General features: G+C 26.3%; 1 protein-coding gene across 1 annotated transcript; it reads left to right on the top strand.

The window, feature by feature from the left end:
- On the top strand, positions 1–13,279 carry LOC119685604 (asparagine-rich zinc finger protein AZF1). The gene is made up of 5 exons (XM_038099937.1): positions 1–274; positions 8,130–8,267; positions 10,661–11,460; positions 11,582–11,678; positions 12,970–13,279. The coding sequence occupies exons 1-5, from the start codon at positions 88–90 to the stop codon at positions 13,113–13,115; spliced, it is 1,368 nt and encodes a 455-aa protein (XP_037955865.1). The 5' UTR covers positions 1–87; the 3' UTR covers positions 13,116–13,279.
- The last annotated feature ends 5,268 nt before the right edge of the window (positions 13,280–18,547 follow it).

Raw genomic sequence — 18,547 nt, 5'->3', positions numbered from 1 at the left:
TTATAGCCAATCAATTGAATTATTTTAAAATTTTGAAATTTTGAAATTATTTAATAAAATTGTGGAATTAAGAAAACATTAAGTGTGATGATGAATTTCTCAGCATTTGGAGGTCCGTTTTCTGGTATACACCAGTTTGCCGCTAAGTTTGGACACGACACTCAAACACCAGGTGCTTTCTCAACACCAGGTATAAATGGTAATACGTCTACTGATAATCATGTGCAACGGTATCAAACAAATGGAAATCATTTTAATCAAAATGTACCAAACGGTAAGTTGGTATTCTTATCGATTATTTTCGAGTTTAATAAGAATTTCTGAACTTCTTATATACATATGTATGGTATGTATGTAAATGAAAAGTGTGTATACTTATACTCAATATAAATACACACATGTCATACGTATGTGCGCGTAAATTGTACTTGGTACTTGGTTTGTTTCGTTATATCAGTTATGTCTAGATGAAAAGGTTTGACTCACGACCACCCACCCCCAAAACATTTTCCTGTATTTTACTCCATTTCGTATTGTTTTTGTTTTTGTTTTTGTTTTAAATTTACATTGCTTTGGCTCACTTTATAATGTGCAATGAACTCTAATAGCTTTTAAAAATTTTTGCATTTTATTTTGCTTGTTTTCTGAGGGTGGGATTCACGTTTTTAATAAACGGTATTGTAGCTTTTTAATGATTTCCTATAGAATACCTAATATGCCCTCTTGTAGTCAAACAATTACTGAAACTAACTTGGTTTACTCATCAGACTTGATTCTTTTTCAATTTTGTGCTTGGAAAATTCAATTTATTTTTAATTCTGCATCTAATTTATCATTAAATATGTGAACTAAATCTAAATGAATTCTTTTCATATTATAATAATGCAATATTAATCCCTATTAATTTTTTATTACATGATATTTATATTTATATGCTTTATTGCCATGACATCGAAAAAAAACAAAAAGCTTTTTAAGTTCAATGATCCTTAAATAAATAATATACTTAAATGATAAACGTAAAAGGATTTTTAAACATGGAAGGCAAATTAAAAAAAATTTGATCAATATTACAATTTAGATTGCTTTTACACAAAGTACATTTTAATAAATAGTAAAAAAATTACTTCTTATTATCACGATTAAAACAATTTTTTGTTTATATATTCAATGACTTATACTTTTGATCATCTCGTAAGGGTTAAGGTCAGTATTTTAAAGCTTAAATAAGAATATCAGATTTTTTTCATACTAAATCTGATTAGAAGAATCTACATCTCTTTTCTAGATTATGTCTTTTCGATTTCGATATTATAAATTTCAGAATTGGTTTTTTTTGTAATATATATATATATATATATATATATATATGTATATATATATATATATATAAAAGAATAATAATAAAAGATTGATAATGGGAAGGATGTAATCTATAGTCAATTTATACTATACTATGTCCACTGCAGAGTAAACCAGGAAATTATAGAAAATCTCAATTATTGAGAAAACAGCTTGTTTTTTATTTTATATTTAATTTGATAGATCGAATAGTGATATAGGTTTATTGGATTATCAAATTTTTAATTCTGTACTCAGTTTACTATTTGATATTAATATAATTACGTACTGTCAGTTTTTCTCGGCTCGCCTCTAATAGGTATCCAACATTCTTCAGTAATATTATTAATAATATTATCAAATTCAATCATTTGAAACCAATTTATAACAATACTATTACAACTGTTGTAAATTTAAAATTAGTTTTTCATTGCAGAAGAACTTTGACCATTACATTTATCCGGAATCTCGATATGCAGATTGATTGATGACAAAGAGTAAGTAGTTTTACTTACTTACTCTTTTTTATCAAAAATAAAAACTTACAATCTGTTTCTAAAAGTAAAAGGAACACACGAAAAATTATTTTGTTTACAACGAATTAAAAATTGTAGATTTCGCATATATGAATCGTGTGTTTCATAATAACAGTTTTAAAAAGCAGTTGATGCTTTATGAAAGTCTTTACTTTTCTCTAGTTATGAAACATTTATTGGCATCCATAAAGATAGCTGTTGCGACGCTTTCGGTAACCATATTTTATATTTAGATCAACAAAAAGTGTTTTTTTTCTGCACATGTACTATACATAATAGGCCCACTATTATTATAACCAGTTTTTTCACCAGTTTTAGTTAGATTCGAGAATAATAAATACAATATATATATAAATGTATATTGTTTAAAAACTAGGAAACATTGTTAAACTGTGTATGAAAGTGATATAAGAAGCTGCAACAATTACCGTGGGAATAAAATAACATATTGTAAACAGATCTGGTATAGATTTAAGAAACCAACTTTGAATAATTATCGAATACTTCGGTGATAATAACTGATGTTATAATTATTATTTGTATGAAAAGGCGTTTGACCTATTAGACAGAGAATGCATGCAGACTGAGTTCAAAACTATTGCAATGTCAGAAACAAATATCACGTATTCGACGGACGTACATATGATAGTTTCAGAAGTTGTTCACTGCATCTGACAATTCTCGTCAGATTATTTTGTTACTACCTTTAGAGTGAGACAGAGCTCAATTTTCGGCTTTAATCTTTTCTACAGTTGAACTTACTGACCTCTTAAAGCAGACTTGAATTGGTCTACCACATAAATGATAAATTAAAACTATGGTAAAATGGTTAAATAATATTTAAAATTAATCGTCCATGATTCCAGGTTTCCGAAATATAATATAAATAAATACAACAAAAGACTTCCTTATCAAACTGAGAAGTTTCAATATTTAGGGATGTATTTTAGCATAATATTGTAGTTCAAAATGTATATAGAGGTCTTAACTAAAAAAGCTATATCTTACTGAAATAATTCTCAGAAGATACCGAATGGATATGATATTAATAAAGAAATTGGAAAGAGAGAATTTTGATGGTAAGGCTATACATTGCTTAATTTTTTATAAATGATTTCGACATACCATTAAAATACCATCTCCAACGAAGCAGAAGAAGTTCCACTAGAGCTGTCTTAATGAAATAAAAAAATATACATATACATTAACGAATAGTAGTCATACAATGTTTTTCTAGTGTAAATATGAAGTTACTACAAATTGAAATTGAAACTACAATACAAAAGACAAGCAGCGGAATAAATCTATAATGTTATAAATATGGTAGAAAAATAAATGGAAATCTTTTGTTATGGTGCTACATTACTCTATCAAAAAATTATATATAAATATATATATACTACGGGCTTACCTATTAACTTCACTGCTCAATGCTACATATAATATATGTTATTAAATCATATCATTATTTTATCTCTAATTTACATTAGTGCATCTAATATACAAAATGTTATACATTTTTTCCCACATTTATATAAAAGGGTTTGGTAAATTTAGGGAGTTGAATTTTAAAGTAGGCGGTTTAGCTCAGAAAATATGACAATATTACCGAATATAATCATAAAATAGATAAAGCCCCAAATAACTGCTAAAATAAGATTCAAAGCACGATAGGGAATTCTTATAAACCTATATAAAAGCTTGAGATGAGCTGATGAGATGGGCTGTATTAGAAGACACATCATTTAAAGTTCAGTTAAGCTGCGGTTACATCAGCCACACCAACCACCGATAAGTCTGATGACTAGGCAATAGCCAAAACGTTCGTTACAGATTTCTACAAAATAAAATCGATGAACCTGGATATAATCTTATTAACAAATTTATAATAGAAATTTTAATTATTTTTAAGTTTTAAAAGGCAATTTGCTTAAGCTAATTGTTATCATGTTTTTTTGGAAAAAAAATAAAGGTATGTATGAAAAGTTTTCGTTGATACTTTTTATAACATTCTAATAATTTCCTCCAAAATAGTTCATGAATTAAATGAATATTAATAAAATTGTATTTTTTTAAGTTAAATGACTTTATTTTTGTATATTGTTTGATTATGAATATTTGTACATATTGACTATTGTTTTTATGATATTAACATCTCTTAAGTTTAATTAACAATCACAACATTAAGATCCGTCCTTTTTAATTTCGGTAAAGTTGAATCAATGAGTATTTAATACATTTAACACACATATTGAATAGTTCAATCAAAGCCTACTACCGTCCATTTATTACTTTTTCAGTTCTATTACTGTAGCAGTTCAGTTAAAAAACAAAACAAAGAGCAATTTTTACCATTTTGTTTTTATTAGTTAGATTCAAAGATATTTAATGTTAAAGTAATTTAAAATATATATATATATAAAAAATTATATTGAAATTTTAATTTAAAATTTTATTTTTATTTATTTTCGTTAATAATAAATTCATTTTTGTTTAATTTTTATATTACGTTATATATAATTTCATAATTTATATCAATTTTATTTTATGCAAAAATATTTTCTTGACTATTTAACCTCTCCACTGTTTTTGCAGTTAAAATTTAGATGTACGGTTAACCGCTCTGTTTAACAATGTTTAAAGCTAACTGGAGGGAAAAAACTCTAAGAACTCTAAGTGTATTAAATCAACTATATTTAAGTCTTAGCAGGAGACAATGCATATTAGTGGAACACGTAGTGATACTTTTTAATAGAAGTAAAAATATATCGTATGTTTGTTGTTTGTAATTTTGTAGTTTTGAATTTGTACATTTCTTACATTTCTTGTGGAACCAAAATTTGAAAATGAATCATGTCGAAGTGAATCAAGTTATGTTTGTCATCATAAAGTGCGAACGTTACAGTATTATTTATGAAGTATAATATTATTTAAGATCTTCTTAAATAATACTGTACTAATTTTGAAGTCATGGAATTTGTTGACCATCTTGGTAAATTTATAATTTTTGTCTTATAGTATTTCTGTTTTATATGGAACATGAAACTAGTAGTTTGTGTTAATTGTGATATAATTATTAGTGTATATACAATATATTAATACAATTATGATGACAATAATGATGAAGAATCCATGTACATTATTCAAGTATTGTACATAAGCATTGTACATATTTATTTACATGTATGTTAAATGTACTCTCTTCCGAACATTTAACAACAAAGCAACAACAAGCACGGCAATTCTAAGCTAAGGAAACTTAAATGGAGCTTGATTGCTGCTAAAATCACCCTCCTTATACCATAAACGCTTTATACATACATAGGCATATATGCATTGGCTCAAATATGTATATGCTTATATTTCTTGTTTTCGGTACTAAGTTCTGTTGGAAATATAGCACAAGTTAAGTTTTAATTATGCTCTTTATAATTAAATATATTTAATATAGAATAAATATATTTCTAAATATTTTTTTTTTGCAAATTAACGTTTAAAAAAAAACTACTTTAATATTATGTACTTTATGAATATATGACCATTGTGACTCAAACCTTGAATGTTTTACTTAAACCCATATCATACTCAGACTGTTGTGGCTAAAAGCATTATATACGAAACATCCCCAATATTGGGGGCTACCTCAGTCCAGAATAGTGAATGGTAAATTGGTATGCATACCAACCCCACCAAATCGTTGCTCTATTTGCTTTCGCTCTTTCTCTAATTTTATGTAAGTTTAGCTTTAGCTTTAGTATTCGTATTTGAAGTTCTACAAACACATTTAAAGTTTTATACCATACCAAGCATACCGGTTTCATTTCCTATTTTCCAACTCATACACTCACTTTCCACTTTCCACTCTCACTTAACTTATAATGTTCTCTATTTCCTTTTTTAATTTTGTTTTACGTTGAAATGGGGTTGGAATTGTTCATACCAGTAAGCAGTAAGCAATAAGCAGTCAGTAGTCAGTAGTCAGCAGTCAGAAATTACTCTTACCATTTCTTCTCAATTTGTACTCGTTTCTTCTCGGCTTACTCTACTTTCTCATCGGGAGAGTAGTCAACTAAACTCATCATTCGCTGTTTATGTGTGAAAGTAAAGTGAAAAGTGAAATGCGATTTGCTTTCTATATAAGAAAAAAACGTATGTGCCATCAAATCGTTCAACGACTGCCTGCCTGCACAGCAAATGTTGTGTATTTGACTGAGCTTGAAATAAAGGAAATCATTTTTTATAAAATTCTATATTTTGCTGAACAAAAAGTATAAATAAATGTTATCAAATTTTCATAACTCTATTTCTAAAAAATTTCATTTTGCATTAATAAAAAATAATTTTTATTTAAACTAAGGACTCTTTATTACATGAATTTGTTGTCTCCTTCGCAATGATTAAATATTTAATGTTTATATTCAATAAGAAATGCAATAAGAAAAGTATGCAATATATTAAAATTTTGCAATAAGTGCAACTATTATACTTGACGTTTGGATGGCTGTACCAGAATAGATACTGGTATATCGCCATTCCAGAGATCTAATGTACTAAGTTAGATAATGTAATATGAAGAATATTTAGAAATAAAATATATTTAAAATTTTCATTTTTTATTTAAAAATATATGCCCTTTGCTGACCGATTGAAGTAGGCTAAGGACAGGAAAAAGTATCAATTAAAATCTAATTTAACCAGCTAACTTACGATGCTTTCTAGACTTTCTAGAAAATACTTTCACATTGGTACTCGTATGTTAATATTATTATTGTTATAATTTTTCCCGATTTTCTTTTTTAGTAATTTTTTAATCGTGTTTTCTGCACAATTCTATCAAATATTAATAGTGAGTTAAAGATTCTAATTCTTTAGTATTTTAATGTTAGTTATACATTATTTCCTTTTATTGTGAGACTTGATTGGTTTTAAAAAAATAGGTATTTTATTATTTTTTTTTTAATTATTTGTTCGTTTAAGAATTAGATACCCACAATTATGGACCACCTTCTGCGTAGTGATCTGGATTTTTGGTTTACTTGTACAATCTACATTTAAATTTATAACATATTATAAATTTAAATAATAAACATTTGCAGTTGAAACATTAACCACATAGTTTAATTAATTAAACACTACAACTTAAATAAAATCATGTAATCTGTTGTAGTTTCTTCTCACTTATAAAATATCTAAATATCTATAATATCTATTTTCAAGTTGTAGTACTTTTTAGATACTTTTAAGTACTTTTTAAACTTAATAGCATATTATCTTATTGAGTTAAATTTAATATTGTATATCAACTTCAAACTTTTTTATGACTAATGACTGACCATTCTAATATTTTTTTATCTTTTTTAAGGAACTAAAAAAATGTTTTAATTTTATAAAACTTTCATTACTCTCTTTAAATCATTATTTTTTTATAGTCTTCATTAATTACTTAGAAATAATTAATAATTAAAAAAATAAATATTGAAAATTGTCTGAAGTTATTTTTTTCTTTGCAACGAAGGTGAATAATTATTCCATATAATTTTTCTTTAACACCCACGCACGTATCCTCTCAGCTGATTAAACACTTCCGTTATATACATAATCAAATATACAAATACATAAACCAGCTAACTCGACCGGCCGGCATTTTCATTTTCTTTGTCCTCTGATTTTCGTTTCCACTAGTATGTGGTAGCTAGGTGCTTTACTTGTGCGGAACCTTAAATGTACACACAAAATTGTTCATCAACGGATGGCCTTGGAAACCGTTGCAGACCCATAAATATATCAGCAGTAAAAATTACAGTAACAAAATTGCCGACTGCAAAATGGCTATACGCACCGCACATGTGTTCCTGGTGTTGTGTTCATGTAATCCTGTTTGCTGTTTGCTGTTTTTGTTCTTCAACAGACACGATAGGTGGCACCTCTTACTATCTGCTCCCTTTATGTATATTTCCTCCCAAACGTACGCAGTTCGTTCTTAGTTCGGCAAAACTCGTTTGGAAAAAAATTTATAGACAGCTGGGAAAATTCGAACCTTAAGCGATGGCCGCTTTCCTAAAATGAAATCAGTTGGTGTGTGGTAGCGGTTGAGCATTGCAATTCTACAATTGGCTTTAAACTTTTTTTCAATATTTTAATATAGAAAATTATAACTTTCAATAACATTTTAAAATGTGTAATTATATATTATTTATATTATATTTTTTATGCTAAAATCCTTTTATAATGTTTTACACATTTTAATTGTAGTTTCGGCTGCCAACAACACAATGCAGTACGGGCAAAATATATCAATACCGTATTCACAGCCGCAGACTGACTTGAATTTTCTTAATTCGACCGATCATAAGAAAATCCATCCTAAAATTGAACGAGACAGGGAGGAAGGTGAGTATGAATTAGTAATAAGAATTAAATACAAATTAGTAGTAATGTATATGACAATATACATGTATGGTATATTCGTTTGCCTGCTTTAATTGTGTTATAAATTGTATAACAATTTCAGCAAGAATGTGATTATGTAGAACTCAATTTCAAGGACACTAGCTTTATTGTTATACTTACATTTATTTTTAACCGTTACACTGTCTTCCTGACATTTCTGTATTCGTTCGCACTCTGTCTGCTTTCACTTTATTCACTTTCTCTTTGTTCGTGTACATACACGGAATTTCATTAACTTTATTCTGTTAACACAGTTTTTTTGGGTTACTTTGTTACAAACAGTTATTACATAGTGCTATATTTATAGATAGAGGCGAGACATATATTAGTGTGGTTGTGTTGGTATATAACAGAACCCAAAGAACCAAATCAGCCAATTAAATTTTATATTAAAAAATATTTAAAATATAATAAAATAAATTTGTTGTTTTTTTTCTTTTTTGGTTAAAAATAAATGTCCGTCCAAAAAGGAAAACACATTACCATAAATTAGTTCCCTACAAATATTTTTATGTTATATTCTAGTATGTACATGAAAGTGAAATGTCCTTGAATATTGCAGAAATATATGACCAAGTAGCCTGGGATTTATGGCATATTTCGAGTATACATATTGGAATGAAAATGTTATTGGGGTAGGCTTTTAAACGATTCTACATAACTTTTCAATTAATATATTTCATATTCACAAAAATTTGATATTAAACATTTATATTATTTAAATATATGGAAAAAATAAAATATACTCATCGTAGTTCCAATATTTTATATATAATATAGAAAGTCAGTGCCCTTGTTTTTTAATATTAAACTAATTTGTTTTCCAAATTATTGTGATGATTTCTAAGCATCACTCTCTTCTACTGAAATATTGTATCCAAATATAGAGATTGCAGTAAGTTTCGATGAGAAGCAGATAAGGTAAAGAATAGATATGGATTTTAAGAGTAGTGATAGGATATATAACTGAGATACCTGTTGCATTTTGTTTTTTTTAAGTAATACAATTAAATTCTAGGTTATTTAATTTTTTATAACTCTTTTCAATTTATATTGAATCTGTTGAATTTTTTTAAAATATGGCAAACATATAAGATTAAAAAGAAAATATTAACAATTTTTCAAACGATTTTAAAAGATTATTCTTGCTAAAAAAATAAAAAATTAGATAAAAATAAATATAATATAATACAGTCAAACCTCTCTATAACGAAATCGTTGGTTCTTGTAAAAAACTTCGTTATAGAGAGGTCTTCGTTACAAAGAAGTTAAAAAAGTTTTTTGTTGCGCTTTTTTTGTTTTTGATTTTACTAATCTGCATTTGAATAAATTTGTTATAGAGAGGTTTTTTGTCTGCAAAAATTGATTTATGTACCTGAAAAAACTTTGTTATATTATAGAGACGAATTCGCTATAGAGAGGTTCGTTATACAGAGGTTCAAATATATGAAAAAATATAAAAAATCGCTGTGTCTTTAACACATAGAGAGGAATTTGGTATAGGGTGGTTCGCTATAGAGAGGTTTAACTGAATATATAATAATAATATAATTTAATATAAATATAAAATGAGATTAATAAATAATAATTAATTATTAATTAAGAGCGTTCCTCGACTATCTATGAGAGTTCTTTCGCCTCGAACTGTGATTATACACTCTCAGGACAATGAAGAGCGCTATCGTCCTAGCTTGTTTAACAATTTATCCAGGCGATCGATCAGTGTTCATTTTCATGTTAGACGTTAATTAATATTACAACAGTACCGTGTTGCAAAGTCAATTTGGATTTTAATTTTATTCAGTCCAAGACCGAAAAGCCATTACTTATTCTCTCAATCGCTTAGAGTATCTATTATTGTTTAATGTAGGAGGATGTAAGAGGTTATTTTTGTTTTGTAAGTTTGTTCAACATCCTATTAAACACCACATGGCCTGTTATGAGGATAAGTTTAATTGAGAATGGCTGCACCATTGTAAACTATTGCTTAACTAATAAACATGAGATTAGTGTCATACGAAAAAAAAATTTTTCATACATAACTAACATTTATCCCTTGGTTGTGCTTAAGAATAATAAAGATATAGTTTCTTAAATATACTTATTGTTTTTTCATATCCTAATAATTGGTCACTAAGCTTAATTTTTATAACTAAGCTAAAAATTTCTTCAAAATCTTCTCCCTGTTTACAGAGGGAAGAATGTCCACAATTTGTGCGCTTTCTGTTGTTGCAATGTTTACTATTCCAATTATTGACCTACTCTTTTTAAAAATTTCCTTTTTTGAATTTAAAGTTTTTAATTGTATTTTCTATATATTTTTAAATATTTAGTTTTAAACCAACAAATTTTGCAAAATGTCAATCAATCATGGCAAACTTTGGCCAATACTGCCAACACCGTTGATTATTCATCTCATTTGCTTTCCGCTACACTGCCAATTTCCATACAACACTTCCTCAAGTATTCCGAAACAATAAAAAAGGAGTCTACAGGTATTGTTGGCTCACAAATCAACTCAGGGAATTTGAATTTGGGCAATTTGGACACTACAACCGGTTTTAATATAAAAAACGATGTACTTAAAAATAGCGCAAATTTAAGTCTGGCACTTGGTGGAGTCGCATTAACTCCAACAAATAATATAAATGGAAATCATCATAATGGTATTATAGGCATGGATCATGCGCATTTACCAACTATACCAGATCAAAACAATGGTGCTACATTGAATGGCAATGGCATTAATGGTAATGCTAATGGTAATGTAAATGGATCTGTGGTGACAAGCACTGCACCAACTGTTAATGCTACATCCACTGCTGGCGGTGGTACCACAGCCACAACAACTACTGGCAAAAAAACTAGAAAGAAGAAGCCACCAAAAGAAAAAAAACCTAGACCTAAACCAGGTGAAATTCGTGAAACGAAAGCATTAGATGGTTCTACTTTGTATTGTTGTCCGGAATGTCAAATGGCTTATCCAGATCGCAGTTTGATTGAGCAACATGTTATTTCACATGCTGTCGAACGACGATTCGTTTGTGACATTTGTAATGCGGCATTAAAACGTAAGGATCACTTGACACGTCACAAACTATCACATATACCGGATAGGCCACATGTTTGCAATGTAAGTGTCAATGGAAATAATGCATAATGGTTAAAAATTGTTTTGTAACATTATGTATTAGAAAATAATGAAAAATGTTTTTTTTTATATATGTCTTCTATATACAATTTATATTTCTCAGATCTGCATGAAATCGTTTAAACGTAAAGAACAACTTACATTACACATTGTAATACATTCTGGTGAGAAGAAACATGTCTGCATTGAATGTGGCAAAGGTAATTGAATATCTGCTATTATGTTATAAGTATGTGTTATTAATAATAGTTACTATATTATATTTTATGAAATATAAATACATATGTTTAAATTCTGTTTGTTCGGTACATGTAACTAAGTATGTACATATATATAAAACATTTCATATACATATACGCAATATTATGCTATAGAATCAAATGTAGTTAAAGCTAAACTATATTATATCTTAAGTATTTGTAATAAGTGCTTAAGTCTAGCTTTGTTGCTAAATTAAGGGAATTCTTACTGTGATCGAGGTATCTATTATGCTCCTTTCATTGATTCGAAGTATTTCTCCAAATCCGATTTCCCAGTCTTATTTCTTTATGCAATAAGAGATGCTTTTTTAGGTATTTAACTCAAATGTGGATTAGTGCCGTGATTTATGGCATTTACTTCAGAGAGGTGGCTTATGAGGAATGTAAGTTAAGATAAAGTCAAACTGTTTGCTAAATGGAAATAAGCAAAATATTATCATTTATTTATGATTAGAAAATAAGAATCATTCTTTGTTATATATAATAATTCCATTACGTAATTTTGTAGTCAAAAAAAAATTTAGGGTGGGGATTCACATTCACATTTAAAAAAATATTACAAGAAAAAATTAATATTTTTGACTTTTATTTTTAAATTTTAATTTATTTGATAAATTATAATTTAACGTTAGTTATGCGTTATGCTGACAATGACTCTTTTTTTAATAGAAACTATTGTATTTTGTTAGAGAGGTTTCGAAAAGTAGTGAAGTAAAACAACAAAAATTCTTTTTATATTATTTTAATTGATTGACCATATTGCTGTTTTGAGTTTTGCCAAATACTCTTTATCAGTGGACTTGGAATTATTTCTTACTTTTAATAATATTCTCATCCTTAATAATATCCTCATATCTACTAGTCGTAGCCAATTAAAGGCATTGTTAGAAGAGCTACTGCTAATTATACTTAATTGATGTGCATGTTGATATCATTTCGATTATTCAATAGTATTAAGGAACTAGTTTAACAATATATGAACGCAAGGATGCAGATAAGATTTTTTTGTTTCTCAATGCTAAATCGAAGAACTGAGTTATACTTCGTAAGAGATTTGATTAAGATTGTGCTGACCTATTGATTGACCTACCGTCCGTAATATGATGTACTTTGAACACTTTTTTATTTATAGTAACAGAAATGAAAATAAAACAAATATTATATTACGATTAATTATTTCTATTATGTAGTTTATAAAAATTAATTTTACTACTTTTATATACTTTATTAGGATTCTATCGAAAGGATCATCTACGCAAGCATACACGTTCCCATATTGCTCGACGTGTCAAATCTGAAGTTTCAGCACAAAATGTGAACAATGGCACTAACGCTGGCACCAACAATACGCAGAATAATATGTTGCATGGTTCCTGAGGAACGTACAAGGACTTTTGGTAAATTTTTATAAAAGTTCAAAAAAGGTCCGACGTGATTTGATATCATATTAACTTTTCTTTATTGTTAATAAAAGAGGAAGTGATATGAGTATATAACACGTTTCAACCTGAAATTTTATAATGATTTATTGAATGTCCTGCTGAGCGCTTCATTTAAAAATTAATAGAATTTATAGGATTTATTATTTATTTCTGGTCTCTCACAAGTTTTTTTTCTACGTCAAAAAATTGGTATAAATATAAACCGCACAATTTGAAAAACTTATTTAGGAAACTTTTGATGTGAATTCACAATTAATTATAGAAACTGATTTAATATCTGTATTATTTGAAAAGGATATGATAGCAATTTAAATGTACAAAATTTTTAATTAACATTTTTAAGAGAACAAATATTTACGAGATAAAGTTTAAGCAAAAAAAAAAATGAATATATTGCAAGTAAAGTTATATTAAGCGATTATATATATACTAATTTTAGTCAGCGCATTTGTTTAATAGAAATTATTATTTAAAATTACTTAGAGGATCTGTGATCTTTTTCTGGTTATAAAAACAATGAAAAAATATTTACAAAGCGAATGAAATATGATTATAATTAATTATTTATATAAAAACTTATATGTATAGTCATAATCAAAAGTATTTAGACAACGAAAGTTTTTGTACATATTGCATAAAAACATGTTTTATTGTTGTTGTTGGACGTAAGTTGGAACCAAATAAAAAAAGAATTGGAAACATAACTGTTCATTTCACAAAAATATAACCAAATGCACTAATGCTTATTAGTTGTCAAAAGTATTTACACACATTTTTTTTGCGTCAAAAGTATTTACACAAAACATTAATTTCATTTTCTTCTTCTTAATTAATGATTTTTTTATGCTTATTTAATTAATATAATTAATGTTTAGTTACACCACCTTTGGTATCAATAACTGCCCGCAACCTAGTTGGAATTGATCCAATCAAGTTGCGTATCAATTTGGACCGAATATTCCCTATTTCAATTATGCTATCACTACATTTTGGATTTTTATTAATAGTGTTTTGTTGTTTTATGAAGTCTCAAGCATATTCAATGACATTAAGACCAGGGCTCTGTGCAGGCTATAAAAAAACAGCATGATTTAACTCTTTTAAAAGTGGATTTTGTCTACATTCTTGATGATATGGTACATTGTCATGTTGTAGAACCCAGTTATTGACTGGAAAAGGTCTATTTTCTGACGTTATGACATGGTTTTTTAAAATACCAATACAACCGGACTGATTTAAGGTGCCATTTTTCGATACCAAATCTCCAAATGCATAGCATAATAGACATCCCCAAAACAAAACCGTGTCACTTTCAAATCTATTAAGTGGCTGCACTGCTTTATTCTTTTGGAGTTGTAAATGCATGGAATGGATATCAAATGAACCCTAGAATTGAAATCCAGACTCATCTATTCATAACACATTGTAACAAAACTATATAGGTTACTTATAATACTTTAAAACAAATGAGAGAATATTTGATAAGGTCGTTAGAGTATTAATATTGCCTCTTTTGTGCAACACATATGTATTGATATTAATATTTTTCAACCTGTGATGTAGTGTAGCATCACTCATAATCTTGCCAATCAACTTTTCCGATGATGCTGTTATTTTGACAGGACTTATTGTAGAATTTTCTACGACTACTCGTAATAATCTTCTGCATTCCCTTTGATTCATGGGAGGTTCCCGCCCAGTCTCTTCAAATTTTTTAAATTTTTTTATTTTTAACTAGATTTTATACCGTTTTATGTAAAATTTTGCATAACTTTACCAAGTTCGTCGCCGAAATCACACTCTTATATTAAGTATCAACCTCAGATCAAATTTCAACTGATAATTCCTTGGTTTTTACCATTTTCCTGAATAATTTTTGAAATTTTGAAATCTCTAAATTTGTGTAGTTTTTGCTAAAAGCTAACAACTGCACTTACTTAAAGGAAATCCTAGAATAAATGCTAATTAATGTAATTGTGTAAATACTTTTGACGCAAAAAAAATGTGTGTAAATACTTTTGACAACTAATAAGCATTAGCGCAGTTGCTTATATTTTTGTCAAATGAACAGTTATCTTACCAATTCTTTTTTTATTTGGTTCTGCATAGATAAATCCAAGTGACAGCAAAAAAATTTTTTGCAACTTACATCCAAGAACAACAATAAAAACATGTTTTAATGGAATATGTACAAAAACTTTCGTTGTGTAAATACTTTTGACTATGGCTGTATATTTATGTGTGAAGCTTTAAAATTTAATTTTATTATGTTAAAATAAATGAGATTATTATGTGCAATTTAAATTAATTTATTTATGTTTATTTCTATGAAATATTATTTTCTCTTTGGTTTACTTTAAAGTAAATATTAAATATTTTTATATGCAAATTTAATGCTATATATAAGTATGGTGTATTTAATAATGAAAATTAACAATGAAAACCTGAACGATTTAAATTATTGTAGTTTCGTCAATTGGCAAAAAAGGTGCACTACAGAAAAAAAAAAAACTTTATAAGCCTATACAGCACCTTTTGAAAATTGCGATTAAAATTAAATTTTTAATAAAAACAACAATTCTTAATATTGATTAAAATATATGTATTATAATAAAATAATAACAGTAATATTAAATTCAAAATTAAATTCATAGAATAATAAAACTTAAATATATAATATAAATGATATAACAAGGATTTTAAGTGAAAAATTATAATTATAATTATTGTTATTGAAAATCAATTTTGGGTTAATCATACATCTGGTTCGGATATTATGATATATTCTTGATCAGGGTTTTTTAGCTCAAAATTCATTTTAACTAATAATTGTGTTTAATTTTTTTTTCTAATAATCTTATATACTCTAGAAGTAACGTTGTAAAGTTAGTCCATTAAAGCAAAATAAAACCAATATAATATTATATTAAAGCTAATATAATAAATTTTTTTATAATTACAATAAATAAACTTCATATAATAATAATTAGTATGCAAAAGAATAAAAAATTGTAATCAACCATGCTTGTGAAACTAATAATATTGTAAATTTGTCATAACAAACAACAGAAGAGCAAAAAAACAGAAAAATTGAAATTGAAAAAAGAACTAATAAATATTTTTTAAAATTAGAATTTTAAGAATTTCTAGTCATTATTAATATTAACATAATTATACTTAATATGTTTTATTAAATTAACTACTAAGTATTTGCATTAACACTTATAAGCCTAATAAGAACGAGCATTGTTCTTATAGCATTGTATTTTAAAATTTCGTATTCTATATTAAATTTTAAAAAAATTTTATAATAAATAAAAAAGTGAACTCCGGTTTTACCGAAATATTAATACCCTTCACACAGATCGTATTACTAAAATTTAATTATTTATCATTTATTTAGAATATATTTTTCATAAACATATTTTAATTTGTTTGTTCACATTAATTTTAATGCACTTTTTTTTAACGTAGTTGTCGTGTTTGATAGACTCATGAAGTAGTCAACCCACTTCATCAATTCGTTGACATATCTGCAGGGAGTTATGAAAAGCCTCTGCAAAGTTTAATTTTGTTAGCTAATTTACTAACAGAATTTGTCTGTTCGACATGACTCAATCGATTAGACTTCTTATATTGATCAATAGCAACACACACATATATATAAGATGATGTCTGATGTTTTCTTCATTGTATTCCAACTATACGAATTAGTTTGGAAAAATATACCTAATAGAAAACTTATTCAGTAGAGTATTTATAACAGACTATCAAAGAGTATTAAAATATCAAACTGTAAAAAGTTTAATCAAAAGTTTAGTTTATTGTTACTTATTAATTATTTAAAAATAGTGAATCACATTTTTATAAATAATAATTTAATCATTTTAATTAATTTATTTGTAATCATTTCATATTAATGATTTTGCACACATGTTTTTGAAAGACTTTAATTTCTTTACAATAAATTCATTGAAGGATAGTAATTTTTAAATTTTTAAAATTTTTTAAATTTCAATGGTTGTGCAAATCACATATTATAAATTGGTTTTAAGGATATTGTTACATTACAATCCTTATTTCTAACAATAAATGATGCATAATTCTCAACTAGGACTATATTAATATTGCTCGAGATTTATAATGTTTAATATTAAAAAACCGTTTTTATCAATAAAATTTATTCTAAAACAATAATTTGATACAGAAAAGAAAATAAACAATTAAATGTAAACTACTGAATATTAATTTTTATAAATGCTTTTTATAAATATATATATATATATATTTTATAAAAAAATAATGTGAACTAAGCTGATTTATGCATACAAGTAAAATAAAACTAAAATCATACAAATTTATAGCAAACGAAAAGTTCAATATCTTACACAAATTTAATACATAGATATATTATAATGAAACATTTTTATATATTTTTAAATAAAAAAAATATTTATATATTTTGTATGGAAAAGTATATAAGAAATGCAAATAGAGTTAAAATTAAAAGTTCAAACACTTCCAGCAAGTGACCGCAAATACTGTTCAAATTATATAGCATTTGACAAACTATTATTACATACATATATATATAAACCAAAAATATAAACAATATACTAACTTATGTACGAATAAACTTAATTTTTAAATATCATTGAAGCAATAAACAAATATATGCAGTAAAGAAAAAAAATAACAAATAAAAAATAAAAAATAAAAAATAAAAAAGTACTAAAAAATATAACAAATTATGTTGCAAAATCGAATTGAAGGCTAAGGGATTCGTATACGTTCAGACAGTTCAGCAGTTAAACAAAGAAATGTTTGCAACTGGGGGTCTTAACAGCCATTGCATGGTATATTATGACAAACAGGTAGTTTTATTTTTAATGTTTTGCAACAGAAAATATTTGAAAAAATTTTAAAAATTATATTGATAATTCACAAAAAAAGTATTATTATTACTGATATTAAAAAGTATTTTCCAAACATTTCTTATACTAATTGTGTATACATGTAATAGCAATAAAATACAATATTAATTTTAATACTAATTTAAAAAGAAGAAAATACCTTATACGAAATGGTAAATAAATAGAAATAGTTTAATAGTAAATAAAAGTCTTCAATATCTCACATTAAAATGACAACTTCAAAAACAAAAACAAATTTTTATATGAAAAAAATTACAATATTGTTAAAATTATAATATTTTTAAATTAAATTTTTTATTATTATATATAATAAAATTTTGAGAACAAATGTATAAAATTTCAAGTTCACATACATACATCTAACATAGATATTTAAATAGTTTTGATAAAAGATTAATGAATAAGATTTTAATAATAAATTAATAATAAATCA

This window comes from Teleopsis dalmanni, chromosome 2 (genome assembly GCF_002237135.1).
Source record: "Teleopsis dalmanni isolate 2A chromosome 2, ASM223713v2, whole genome shotgun sequence".
NCBI classification, from domain to species: Eukaryota; Metazoa; Arthropoda; class Insecta; order Diptera; family Diopsidae; genus Teleopsis; species Teleopsis dalmanni.
This window is presented reverse-complemented; position numbering and strand designations above follow the sequence as displayed.